Raw genomic sequence first — 14,026 nt, 5'->3', positions numbered from 1 at the left:
CTTTATAACAACTAAAATTATTATATATTTTATACGTGTATAACTTCAAACAATAATAAAAAAGAATTCATAACTCTCTCAATTTGGTTGTTCAAAAGTTACAAACATTTATTCTTTATATTTTTTTTTTTTTTTTGAATTTATATTTACCGAAAAAGAAGTTAAGAAAAAGAAATGATGAAGAAACACTTATGCGTTCATATAAATATTATATCTTTTTTATTCAATTAAATGTAAAAGCATATATACCTTCCCTCCTTATAAAAAATGTGTTCCAAATCAACACATATGAACAATTTTAATATAAAAATAACGCATTTCATCAAAAGTAGATTTATACAAGTACATAAATTTTCAATTTAAAAAAAAAAAAAAAAATTTGTTTAATTTTTTATCCAACTAATAATATTCACATTCTTCCTTAATTTATTTTATATTTCCCCTTCTCTTTTCTATTTTTATTTTATCTTTTCCATATTAAAAAAAGACCGTGTAATAAAAAAAAAAAATTAAATTCTCTTTTTTTTTTTTTTTCTTTTTTGGATTAATCAAAAATACAATTTTAGCTAGAAAAAAAAAAAAATAAAATAACACTTCAAAGAGAATTACAATATGACAGGAATAAAAAAAAACTCATTAATACATTTTACATATACATAATATATATAAATATATGTAAACTCTTATAAAAACAACTTTAATAATCCTTAATAATACATTTTACAATTTTTAACTTAAATCATAAATAAAAAATAATGATAAAATTGTAAATGTGCTTTTTTATAATATTGATTAAAAATTTGATAGCATTTCAAAATATCATTTATATAATAAAACAGTTTTTTTTATTTTAATTTTGTTAATAAAAATTAATATAATTTAATATGATTTTAATACATTTTTTTTTTTTTGCTAAAAAATATTCTATTTTCATTATAATTTTTAAATTAAAATTTATTATAAAATAATAGCCACACCCCACTAAAGATTTCTTTTTTAATTCTGCATTTTCGATATATTTACAAATTCTTATAATGCAAAAATTTTATTTCACCATTATGTATATTAATTTTCTTCTTTCCTTTTATCCAATAAAACACGTACGTACACTTTTCACTTATTTATTTATTTATTTATTAAATATATAATAACACTAAAATATAATTTGTGTACAACAAACTATGGTATTATATTTACCATATATATATTATATATATGACCTATTAAATATATATAACATATAAATATTTTTATTTTATACGTATAATATATATATATAATAGATAAATTAGGTAAGTTCAGCAGACGACAAAGCTCACATTATTTAGCAAAAAAGGAGTTACTTTTTTTTGCTAAAAATTATCATCTAAATTTCAATGTTTTAACAATTTCTTTCGAAACTGTGAAAAAACGAAAAGAATTTCAAATTAGGAGCCGCGCCAATTCATCATCACTTTTGATAATCTGTTTATTTATAACAATAAAACATCACAAATACTATAGCAATGATCTTGACTAAGTATTCGTCGACAAATAACTTAACAAAATATTATTCACTATGTATATTTTTCAACTCCAAAAGTGTACCACTAGAATGTACTATACATAAAAATGACAGCAAAAAAAAAAAAAAAAAAAAAAAAAATTAAAATTAAAATAACCAAAAATAGTTAGTGACGAATAGAAATTCTTAATCTGTAATATTTACCAAGCACGATTTTCACATTTCATTAGCTTTTTAATTTTAATCAATGTGTTCATTAGCGGTAATGGCTTATATATTTTTGCTAGAGGAAATAATCCAAACATGTATCAGTGTATGCAAGAATTCACAGATATATAAGTACAATAGGCATTAATATATATACATATATACATATATATATATATATATATATATGTTCATTTATTTATTCATACAGTATTTTTTCTTTTTTTCTTTTTTTTACGGATACTTCTCCATCTTACCATGCACTTATAAATCGCTAGCTACATTACGCATTTTTGATAAAAAGGAAATATAGGAAAGGGTCTATAAAATGAAATGCTTTTTTTTTTTTTTTAAATTATTTATGAACATATTTTGAAGGGGTAAATTTTTTTTAATTATATATAATTAACTAATATTATTTAACATGCTTAAAAAAAAAAAAAAATCAAACAAAAATTTTAGTTCATAAAAGTAACAAAACTTTATATACGGCAAAATGAGGGTTTCGTAATCATCATCGTATATATGAAATTTGATAAGTTCTTATATTATACTGTCAATTGCATATTCTATTAGTTTGTGACACTATGGAGATTTTTTGTTGACACATAATCATAAGCATATATATAAGAATATGTATATATATATATATATATATATACACCATCGGAGACTTTTTAACGTATTTCATTTTTCGCAAAAATTTCCTTTTCCTGTAAACAAAATAAATATGGATGAATAAAATACAACTGCTACGCTTCCAAAAAATGTAGTTTTATATCGAACAATATAAAAAAAAAATAGAATCATTTTTAAGGGCTCTTTTTTATCAGACATTCTTATGATAATGGATAAAAAGGAATACTCTTTTTTATTTGTTACTTTACCATGTTCTTTTTTAAGTTGTGTAAAATCATTCAGTAAATAATTGTAAAAGTGTTTTATTTCTTCTTATCCAGAAGTGACATGCGCAAATATATTGCCATAAATATAATATGTAGCATTTCCGTCTAGAAAACCTTTCTAAATCATTTTCCATATCTTCGTGCATACGTACATATATATATATATATTAATATAGCGCCTCCTTTTGTATTTTTTTTTTTACTTATAACGGATGCCACAGTATTCATCACGTTACCAGTGAATATAAAACACGTTATGTGTGCGTATTTCAAGAATTAAAAATAGCGAACAAAGATGTAAAACAAATATACGTTAACTTTATATATTTGTATAAACATACATACGTACTTAAATATATACGTATTGTTATGCTTGTATTTGTGTGTATATTATAAATGTACCTTTTCACACGAGAATTAAGTTCGTATTTTAATTTCCAAATATAATGGACGACTAAAAAATGAATAGCAAAAATAATATAAAAATATTTTTAAATGAGACAAAAATGTAGCTTACAATGAAATAAAAAAAATTTAAATGAATAATTTTTTTCTGAAAACAAGAACATTTGGCTCATGTAGGGGGGGGAGGGGAGAAAAAAAAAAAATATATATATATATTGTAAGTGAACTTGATATGAGAGATCTCACATTTATGTACTTATGTAAGTATATATATATATATGTACAAACGTATATGAAGCTACTCTTATCTTTAAATTATATATACGCACTTTCTCTGAATACTTTCTTGCAAGTGGCATGTTTCATTTGTCGCATAAGCGCAAGTAATTTTTGTAAAACGTTTACTTGGTAAAAAAAAAAAAAAAAAGTAAAAGGTTTAGTAAAAGGCATAGTAAAAGGTTTAGTAAAAGGCATAGTAAAAGGTTTAGTAAAAGGCATAGTAAAAGGTTTAGTAAAAGGCATAATAAAAGGTTTAGTAAAAGGCATAGTAAAAGGTTTAGTAAAAGGCATAATAAAAGGTTTAGTAAAAGGCATAATAAAAGGTATTGTAAAAGGCGTAGTAAACAGCACAGCAAAAGGAATAGGGAAAACAAAGTTTCCAAGAAAAGGAACTAATTGGATGCGCTATATGAACGTTTGCACACTGCAACAAAATAAACGCGTAGCAACATAAAAGGGTCGAAAATGGTGAAGGCACGGAAGAATGTTGAAAATATGGAAATTTACGATTACATGAAAGAACTGAATGAAAAGATATGGGAATACTTTTTTGAGGACGCGTTAGCACATGAAACTATATTTAACTCATTGAATGAATTGGAGCAAATTATTGTTTCTCGGTTGTTGTTTATACAACAAGTAGTTTCAGAAAGGGCGATGAGACTATGGATTAACCCCATATTTTTAAAAAAATTAAGTGAATGTATTAAAAATTTAGTCGATGCGAAAATATTAGTAGAGAGTGAGACAAAAAAAGATAATTATAACCAGTATAAAATAAATGAGAAATTTAGACTTACTTTATTAAATAAAATTTATAAAAATAATGAAGATAGTGCGTTTATTTTTAATAATAATATTAAAGGACAAATACAAAAGGAAAAAAATTTGTTTGAACAAAATTTATTTCCTACCAAAGAAGAGATTTCTAGCTATTCTCACATTAAATGGAATAATTTGTTACATTTTATTGCCTCTCCAAAATTTAACAACGTGAACAGTTACATTAGTTTTAACAACAGCACTGGTAATAACATCAACATTAACAGTAACGTTAACATTAACAGTAACGTTAACATTAACATTAACAGTAACATTAACAGTAACATCAACATTGGCAATGACGTAAATCATGGTAACACTTCTGCAGAAAATAAATACGCATCTAGTTACGCAGATTACGCTTATTCTGGCCAATTAAAAAATGAGGAGGGCTTAAATAAAAATAAAAATCTTGACAAATCGTTTTACTATAATACACCTTTTAAAAAAACTAAAAAAAAATATAAAGAGGAGGATGAAGAATATAATCCATATGAGGATGAGCAGTATGCCGGAAGTCATCATATAAAGGAAAAATATGAACAATATAAGGAAGAAAAAATCGAGAGGGGGGTTAAGCACGAAAATGTTGAGAACCATGAAGATGATGATAAGTTTGAAGATGTTGATAAAGTTGAAGATGCTGGTAAGTATGAAGATTCTGGTAAGTATGAAGATTCTGGTAAGTATGAAGATGCTGATAAGTATGAAGATGCTGATAAGTATGAATATGATGATAACTATGAATATGATGAGGATAATTACGGAGAGGAATATGAAAAGGGAGAATATTCTAAGAACGAACTGATGAAGGAACCAACTGACGTAAATGGAGAAAAAATGTATGAAAATTATAACTATGATTATGAAAAAGATAACAACAGCAACAATGCAGCTTATAAGGATGGGAGTGCAAGTAAAACCGCGTCAAATAATGAACACATAAATCTATTTGACTTTTATAAAAAAAGAAGAAAGAAAAAAAAAGGTGTATATGCATATAAGCAAAATGATTTATATTATAAAAGTTTGCAAACTATGGAAAACAGTTACTTAGAAGAAGAATATGATAATTTTTTTTTTTCTAATGTAAAAAAAGATGCTCTTTCAAGCTATTCTCCTTGTGATAGTGTAATTGAAGTATTGAGAAGAAAAAATTTTATTTTAGATGATGTAAATAACAATAAAACAATAAATATGAGCAGAGAAGCTTTCTCGTGGTTTTTAAAAGATATAAGAAGTAGAATCATATCTCTAGTTCTTGAGTATTTACTAATAATAGATGATGGACACGTTACCAACATAGCTCAAGATATTTCCGCACGGTATAAGAAGAAGAAAAATGTAGATGGAGGTAATAATAATAACGGCAATAACATCAACAGTGGAAGTGGTGATAACGCCAACAGTGGCAGTGCTGGTAATTTCAACTGGGGTAGAGGGGATAATATAAACAGTGGTAGAGGTGGTAACCTCCAGGAAGCATATGAGAGCAAAGAGAAAAAAGACTTCCACAGGGAGTCGTGCTATATAACGACTCAAAATAAGGACCCCCACAAATCAGAAAAGTATGTTAAAGAAACATTATTACTAATTTTATCATTAACTCAATGTACCATTAGTCATCCCATATTTTGTGATAACTTAACAAATGCACAAAAAGAATTTGTAGATTTTGGTGTTCACATAGGTTTGTTTTTTAAAACCAATGAAAATTATATATTTACAACCCCATATTCTTTATTACTAACTATTAATAATTTAAACTCACAAAATTACATGTCTCTTTTGAATAGTTTAACTGTTGAAGGTGTGTGTGATAATAGTGATAATAAAGCTAAGAATCTATTAAACGAAAAATATTTTCATGTTTATTCATTATTACAAGATGAGAAAGATACAATGAATAAAAAATTGGAATCCCCAGAGGATATACAAGATATGAAAAAAGATAAAACTATTAATAAATTAATTAATCAAAATTTACATTTTGAGAAAAAAATGAATACAAATAATAATCTAGAAATTGGACTCATTGTACAAAGTAATTTTAAAGTATATTTATACACATCTTCAATATTACAAATTAACATTTTAAGTCATTTATGTGAATTACAAGCAAGAACACCGAACATGGTCGTTGGTATATTAACAAGAAGAAGCGTTTTAAATGCTTATAATTCTGATATCACTGCAAATCAAATTATAAAATTCTTAGAATCCTATGCACATCCTGGAGGTAGTAATTTTAAAAGCACTGTACCAATAAATGTTATTACTCAATTAAAATTATGGGAATCAGAAAGACATAGATTAACTTTTGAGGATGCTATTGTTTTTAAATCATTTGAAAAAGAATTCTTACCTCACTTGTATCAACAAATTGTTATATGGGCTAATAGCAAAAATTATCTATTGCATTATACCCCTTGGCCAAAAAATACCAATTCTCCAGAATTTGACCAGTGGATGAAAGCCGAAAAATATCTTTGCTGTATTTATGAATCGAAAAATGAAATAATCGATAAAATTAAAGAAATTCGGGAGAAGCTGATGAAAAAGAGGCAGAAAGCGTAGTGCTGTGAGACATATGACAAATGAGGGAAAAAGGTAAAAAAGAAAAAAGGAAATAATATAAAATATAAGATATGATACAAAATAAAGTACAAAATAAAATATAAAATATGTTGCAATATAAAGTAAAATACAAAATAAAATATTGTATAAAATATAATACAAAATAAGGTATATAATCGTTTTACAAATGTCAAAATTGCAAATCCATATAAGCATAATTAAATTGTGGTACTTCCCCCCTTACCCCACTATTGAACGTAATATACGCAATTGCTTCTATAGCGTACACTGCTTAATGAAAGAATAAAGGTGGACTAAATGTACATGTTGTTTATAAATGTTTACAGAATAAGTTTATAAGAGATGGGCTATTTAAATGTATAAAAGTGGGGTGTGGGGGGTAGTTCTTTTTTAACTCCTGAAGAGCTAGTAATATAGCGATATCGTTAAAAATCTCCTATTGTAATAAGTAGCAGAATATAATTTTTTTATTTTTCAGTTCGAGAGGGATATATACTCTGCAGAATGCATTTTTATTCGCTTATTTGCATATTCTCTGTTTGAAATGTGTGTGTATATATTTATTCTTCCTATATAATAAAACCCGCCGCACATTCGCATAATCACTCTTTTCCTTGAATTTGCGATTAACCGATTTATTCCCATCATTACTTCAATCATTATTCCCATCTTTAGTCCACAATTTTGAATATATTTTTTGTTAAATATGCATAAAAATTTATTGCACATACAAAAAAAAAAAAAAAAAAAAAAAAAAAATAAAGTATGATGATGCTCCATTTTTCATGTGTAAAAGAGTAAATCCGTCGCTAAATTGTCAACATGTTCTTAATATCATTGTTACTATGTATATGTATACAAGTCCATTTTTTGAACAGTGTATGGATCAGTATAGCAAACAATGAAAAAATAATTCACCCTTTTAACAATTCCTTTTTTATTGCTTTTCCCAATGTAATTATGACTGTTCACATGTGTATACACGCATACACACATACCCACATATCCACATACCCACATATCCACATACCCACATATCCACATACCCACATATCCACATACCCACATATCCACATACCCACATATCCACATACCCACATATCCACATACCCACATATCCACATACCCACATATCCACATACCCACATATCCACATACCCACGTACACAAATATATACATAAATAAATACCCGTACGTATAGTTATGTGACTACATATATGCATATTTAGTTTTTTCCCCCATTTTTTATTTTACTTTTTTGTTCTTCAAAAAATAAAAAATGACAAATTTTGCTCCATTTTTACATGATGAAAAATTTATCATAAAGTTTTTATACACATTTAAATTTTAAATTAAAAGAAAATACAAATTTCTGGGATCTATACTCATTTGCTCGTAATACATCACACGTTGCCGTGTACAATTTTAAACTGTAAAAGTTATATAACCACATATAAACATATACCCACACACAAGCATATACACACATAAAAACCTATACACACACATATAAATATATTACATTCATATATACAAATAACGCACATGTAAAAAAATTACAGATATAAAAACATATTATACTCATATAAACATATTATACTCATATAAACATATTATACTCATATAAACATATTATACTCATATAAACATATTATACTCATATAAACATATTATACTCATATAAACATATTATACTCATATAAACAAATTACACTTATATAAACATATAAAACACATATACACATATCAAACACATATACGCATATTACACTTATATAAACATATCAAACACATATACACATAAACACGCACACAAACATATATATACGCACATACGTGTACACCCACATACACGTGGCTATGTTCATAAGTACAACGGTTTTTACCTTTAGGTACAGAACAACACTTTTTTATATCACCATACACTTCTTTATTCAATAAACATCCTTTCCATAATTATTAAGTACAGCATATTTATTTGCCCCTTCTTTTTTTTCCTTTTTTTCCTTTACTTTTTACTTTATTATTTTTTTCGTTTTTCTGGCCTCACTGAAAAGCTGTTGCTAACGGGAACACCTCCCTGCATAGGGACTAAAAATATCACAAAAAAAATTTACACAAATAATTTGGCTGGGCATATCTTACAAAAAATTTTACATAGATAATTTGGATGTACATAACATACATGTTATAATCGAAGTTATATTGAGAACTGTACAACAAATTTTAAATTAAAAATAGAAAAACAAAAACAAAAAAAAGTATATAATTAGAGAGATAACTGAATGATTCAATAATTAAATGAAATAAATACGGTAAATAAATGTAATACCTTGAAATGATCTATAACAGTAACCAATTCAGAATGCTTCTTTCTGCTGTTAATTAAAAATTTTAAAAATTTAAAACATCTTCCCATTTTGTTTTTCTTCGGGGTCATACTGATATTTCCTAAAATCCTTTCGTCTATTTTTTCTTCATTGTCCATGTGCATTTCTAAAACTGCGATGCAAAAGTGTAAATGCCCAAGCGTTCATTTGTGTATCGCGAATGCGCGTATATACCCATACACACATATACCAATATACATGTATACATATACACATATACATACATAAATAAATATACATTTATATATTCTCGTATGTATGAACCTATACACATATAAATCCGTTTATGTAAAAATATACATGCCCATATCTCTATACATATAACAACTGCAAATCGCCAAGCTACGATTGCTTTTTTTAAGAAAATAGGATGACTTAAAAAAAAAGTCATAGTTCACAAGGGCATAAATTACCTGACTGATAATAACGCAAATCTCCCTTTTTATACTCATTAAAAAATTTTACAAAGTCCTCCATATACTGTTTTCTAACTTGTTTCAACAATTCTTCATTGTATAATGAATAATTTAGGCCTAAAAGTTTATTCAACTTGTTCGTAATTTCTTTATTTCTTTCCTCATGTGGGTTATCGAAGGAGACTACAAAGGGGAACAAACGAGTATTAAATGTACATGGGGAAATGAAAAAAAAAAACACATTTATATACATGCATAAACAAATATACATGCATAAACAAATATACATGCATAAACAAATATATATGCATATATACATATATATAAATATATGCACGTATGCATATCCATATATATATCAAAATATAAAAATAACTCTAAAGTGCCACTTTCATGTTATCATAAATATTCAAAAAAAAAAAAAAAAAAAAACCTGTGCACAGAAAATGTGAAATCAAAGTAGCCATTTTGTAATTGTAGTTATGGTACGGAAATATGGACTTTATTTTTAAAATAATATCTATCATTTTTAGATGGTCCTTGCCTATATGTTTGTTTTATACAAAAAGAAAAGAAATTTGTATAAGTACAACGTACACGCGCATGAACTGAAATATTCGCAAATTGATGCTACATAGAGCGGGAATTAGCGCATATATACGCACATACATACATACATACATACATGCATACATATATACATACTTACACACATATATACACACATACATATATACGCACACATATAAATATACTCGCATACTTATATACACACATATATATATAAATGTTTATGCGCACACATTCCATGAACACCTATATGAACTCGAAGAGTGGCCTTACTCGTTCTCTTCTCAATCTCGTAGTGCAACGTATGCACGGACACATCGACATTGGGCTGGGACAGAAACGTGTTCATGTATATCATTGCGTTTTCCAATGGATCCTTTCTAATATGCTCATAATATTCATTATCTTCTTGATTAGGGTTAGTATCTTTATTTTTTTTTTTGTTACTTTTATTATTATCATTTTTATCACAAATACTATAATCATACATATGTAACAAAGTTTTTATTAAAAATTTTCCAAATTTTCTATAAAATCTACTTGAAAAAATCTGACTAGTCATAAATAATATATGTCTGTACGATCTATATAACATTTTTCTCAGAGTGTAATAATAAAAGCAAATTTGATCTTCATGAATTTCTACAAACTGTTTATGCCCTAAGTGTAGAAGATGTAATCCTTTACTATAATCATTAAATTCATTTTTTGAAAGTAAGTCGTTATCAAGCAATATACTTTTTTTTAAGCTAAACTTTTGAATGTCAACATTCCTCTTCTTCTTTCTTTCGCTTCTGTTAAATTGACTACGGTTGTCAGGCATGCTATTTTGGTGGCTACTGCTTTTGACATTGCTATTGCTCTCCTTACTGCAACTTTCTCGGTCAGTATGCTTATCTGCATGTACATTCAAATGAGTATCTACATCAGAACCTGTATCGATACCTTCACCACCGCCTGCGTCTTCATTCGAGTCTCCTTCAAAGTGGTAGATATTATCAGACCCTACAAGCAAGTACTTGTGCACGTGTATATTGGGATGTCTGTTCATATATCCCTGTGCTATGCTATATTCCAACCAGAAGCAGTGAGTATCATATATATTTTTTATAAAATTATTGTCCAGAGGGTTTGTAAAGATAGATGCCATTTTTCTTGCATCTTTTACTAATCCGCATTTCACGCAGGTCTTTATAGTTTTAGAATTAATATACCTATCAGCAATATTAAAATTTCTACAATTTTCTAAAAGTTTATATGCTTCTAAATAATTTCCATTCCTTTTATATATTAAACCTTTAATAAAAATTAATTCATATTTTAAAGGCTCATTTATTTTATACCTAATAATATTAATACATTTATCAATAAGTGTTAAAGCTTCTTCTGTACAATTAATATAATCATATATCTGACTAATAAATGAATAAATGCATAAAATAAAATATTCGTTTTTTTCTTCCTTTGTTAAAATTTTTTTTTTTAAATCAAGTTTTATTTCTTTCTTTTTTTTATCATTGTTACAATTTTTTTTTTCATCCTCTCCTCTGTCTAATTTTTTTGATTTTTCCATTCCCAGTGGTGTTGACATTCCTATGATCCCTTTTATTTCTTCATTATCTTCTAAAACATTTTCCATTCGTTTATTATTCGGGTTGCTACAAATTTGGTCTACTTCCATATTATCAATATTTTCATTTCTTCCCTTATTCATATAATCATTATTGTTACATTCAATTCTGGATTGATTACACCTATCTGTGCTGGTAGTCCTTTCATTTGTCTCTTGTGCATCTACATGATTATTTTCATTCTCTTCAACTATGAATTCTCTTTTTTCAAAATTATCATACGCTTCGTTATTTTTCTCTTGGTTCAATCGTTCTTCCTTGTCATATTTTTCCCCTACACTGTTACTCGATAAGTTGCATCTATTATCGTAGTGGTCTCCCTCCTTCTCTTCTTTCTCTTCATATTTCCCCCCATCCATTTCTGCCTCTTTCTCCAACTCCTCAAAAGCACACACCTGCTTTATCTGATCGTAGTGCTCCACATACTTATGTAACAGGAAAAGCATAATTTTAATATTTTTATATGTAAACAACGGCTTAAAGTAACTAAACACTGTTAAGCATTTTTGAAAACACAAAGTGCGCAATATCTTTTCTGCGTGATAAGCGAATTTCTCCTCATTATAAAAATATAAAGGAAATATTTTTACCAAATTTGAATTTCTATATATTTTTTGTATACTCGTAAAATACTTTTCAAATAGTTCTTCCTCTTCTTTATTTAAATTTTTAACTTTATAAAAATGTAAACTGTTCATACATTTTTCAAATCTTCTTTTATGGTTATATAACAAATCCACTCCAAAATGTTCACACCAGTGAATATTGTTGTATGAGTAAACATCTAATGATGATGATACATTTTTTTTATTTGTTTCCTCCTTTACATTTTCCCTTAACGTGTTAATAAAACTGTCCATGTTTTCCGAATCCAAACCTTCCTTAAAATGATTTTCGTTTATTATATTTAAATTTATAAAATTGTAAAACTCCGATATAGTATATATGTCATATTTCTTCATATCTAAATTATAGCATATATAATCATTAAGTATATTTTTTTCCACTTTTGTTAGAAGCTTTAAGTTTCTGTTCGATCCATATATATCTAAAATGAATTCATGCAAGAGGACTTTCACGTCTTTATCTACATTTAACTTTTCATTCATTTTGTGCTCGTCCTTATAATCAAGGTAAAATAGGCTAGATAGGGCTTTTCCCCTTTTATGGCGCTCCGACAGCGGCGTATCTTGTTTGTTTAAAGGTGCACTTCCCTTGCTCAACGACTCATTATGTTTGTGCATCCCTTCGACCTTGTAATCTGCAGAGTGAACTGCTCTGGCACTGGATCCAATTACCCCCGCATCGCTAACATAATAGTCATTTTCCGTATATAATATAAGCAGTAATATATTTAAATTTTCATAATTAAGGGAAAAGGCTTTTTTGAAAAATAAATTTGCTTGATAGAAATTATTTTCATACAAATATCCTAATGCTACAATTTGATTATACCAAAGCATATCCTTGAACTCCTTTTCATACGTTTTTAAAAAAGATAAACACTCTTTGTACATTTTGCCTTCTAATAGTATCTCTGCCATGTATGTTAAGATATCATGCTTTTCATTATTTGTTACTTCAGAATCATTTAATAAATCTTTTTCTACTTGTTTTATAATAATAAGACATTTTTCATATTGCTTTAATAAATGAAATGAAAAAATTAAAATGGATTTATCCCTTACAGATTTTGATGTATCATTATATATATCAACACGTATATCTTTAAATTGTTCATACCGTTGTAAATATAATAGTAGTATGCAAGTCTCTTTCAAAGCTTTATAATCATATTTATTTAACTGGAGAGATTTCATATAACATTTTAAAGCTTCATCGTAATTTTTATATGTTTTATATAAACACCCATATAAATACCAACAAAAACTACTGGATAAGTTATTTATTATTCCTTCTTTTATTAATTTAAATGCTTCAACTTTATTTTTTTCATCCATTAAATTAAGTAAATATCCCTTCACTGCTAATGTTTCACCATTCTTTGGATATTTTTTTAATATCTGTTCACATATCTTATATGCTTTTTTATGTTTTTTCAATTCTATTAACTGAGTCATTAACCGGAAATTATTCATCTCCTTATTAGGAAGTTTATTGCAATCTGTAATCTCTTTCTTCATTTTTTTCTGTACTTGTAGACTTGTTTAGTACATAAAAAAGTTAAGTCAAAAATGGGGATGCGGTTGTGTGCACAGGTAAATAAATTCGTATATACGCACATACATAAGCACATATGTGAGTGCATACGTACATAAGTGCATATACCCACACATA

The 14,026-nt window shown here is 26.8% G+C and overlaps 2 protein-coding genes and 1 non-coding gene across 3 annotated transcripts; 1 reads left to right on the top strand and 2 right to left on the bottom strand.

Moving 5' to 3' along the window:
* Positions 1-1,295: 1,295 nt before the first annotated feature.
* On the bottom strand, positions 1,296-1,531 carry PmUG01_14077500. The gene has a single exon (XR_003751960.1). It is a non-coding gene; the product is annotated as an uncharacterized ncRNA (small nucleolar RNA).
* Positions 1,532-3,765: 2,234 nt separating this feature from the next.
* TFB2 (RNA polymerase II transcription factor B subunit 2, putative) lies at positions 3,766-6,699 on the top strand (the record flags this gene model as incomplete). Its single annotated transcript, XM_029008371.1, has 1 exon — positions 3,766-6,699. One exon carries the CDS (start codon positions 3,766-3,768, stop codon positions 6,697-6,699), a length of 2,934 nt encoding a protein of 977 aa, XP_028864667.1.
* A 2,045-nt stretch (positions 6,700-8,744) lies between these two features.
* Positions 8,745-13,872, bottom strand: PmUG01_14077300 (N-alpha-acetyltransferase 15, NatA auxiliary subunit, putative; the record flags this gene model as incomplete). Its single annotated transcript, XM_029008370.1, has 5 exons — positions 8,745-8,801; positions 9,054-9,223; positions 9,525-9,710; positions 9,961-10,071; positions 10,371-13,872. 5 exons carry the CDS (start codon positions 13,870-13,872, stop codon positions 8,745-8,747), a joined length of 4,026 nt encoding a protein of 1,341 aa, XP_028864666.1.
* Between the last annotated feature and the right edge of the window lie 154 nt (positions 13,873-14,026).

The sequence above is a fragment of the Plasmodium malariae genome, assembly GCF_900090045.1.
Source record: "Plasmodium malariae genome assembly, chromosome: 14".
NCBI lineage: Eukaryota > Apicomplexa > Aconoidasida > Haemosporida > Plasmodiidae > Plasmodium > Plasmodium malariae.
This window is presented reverse-complemented; position numbering and strand designations above follow the sequence as displayed.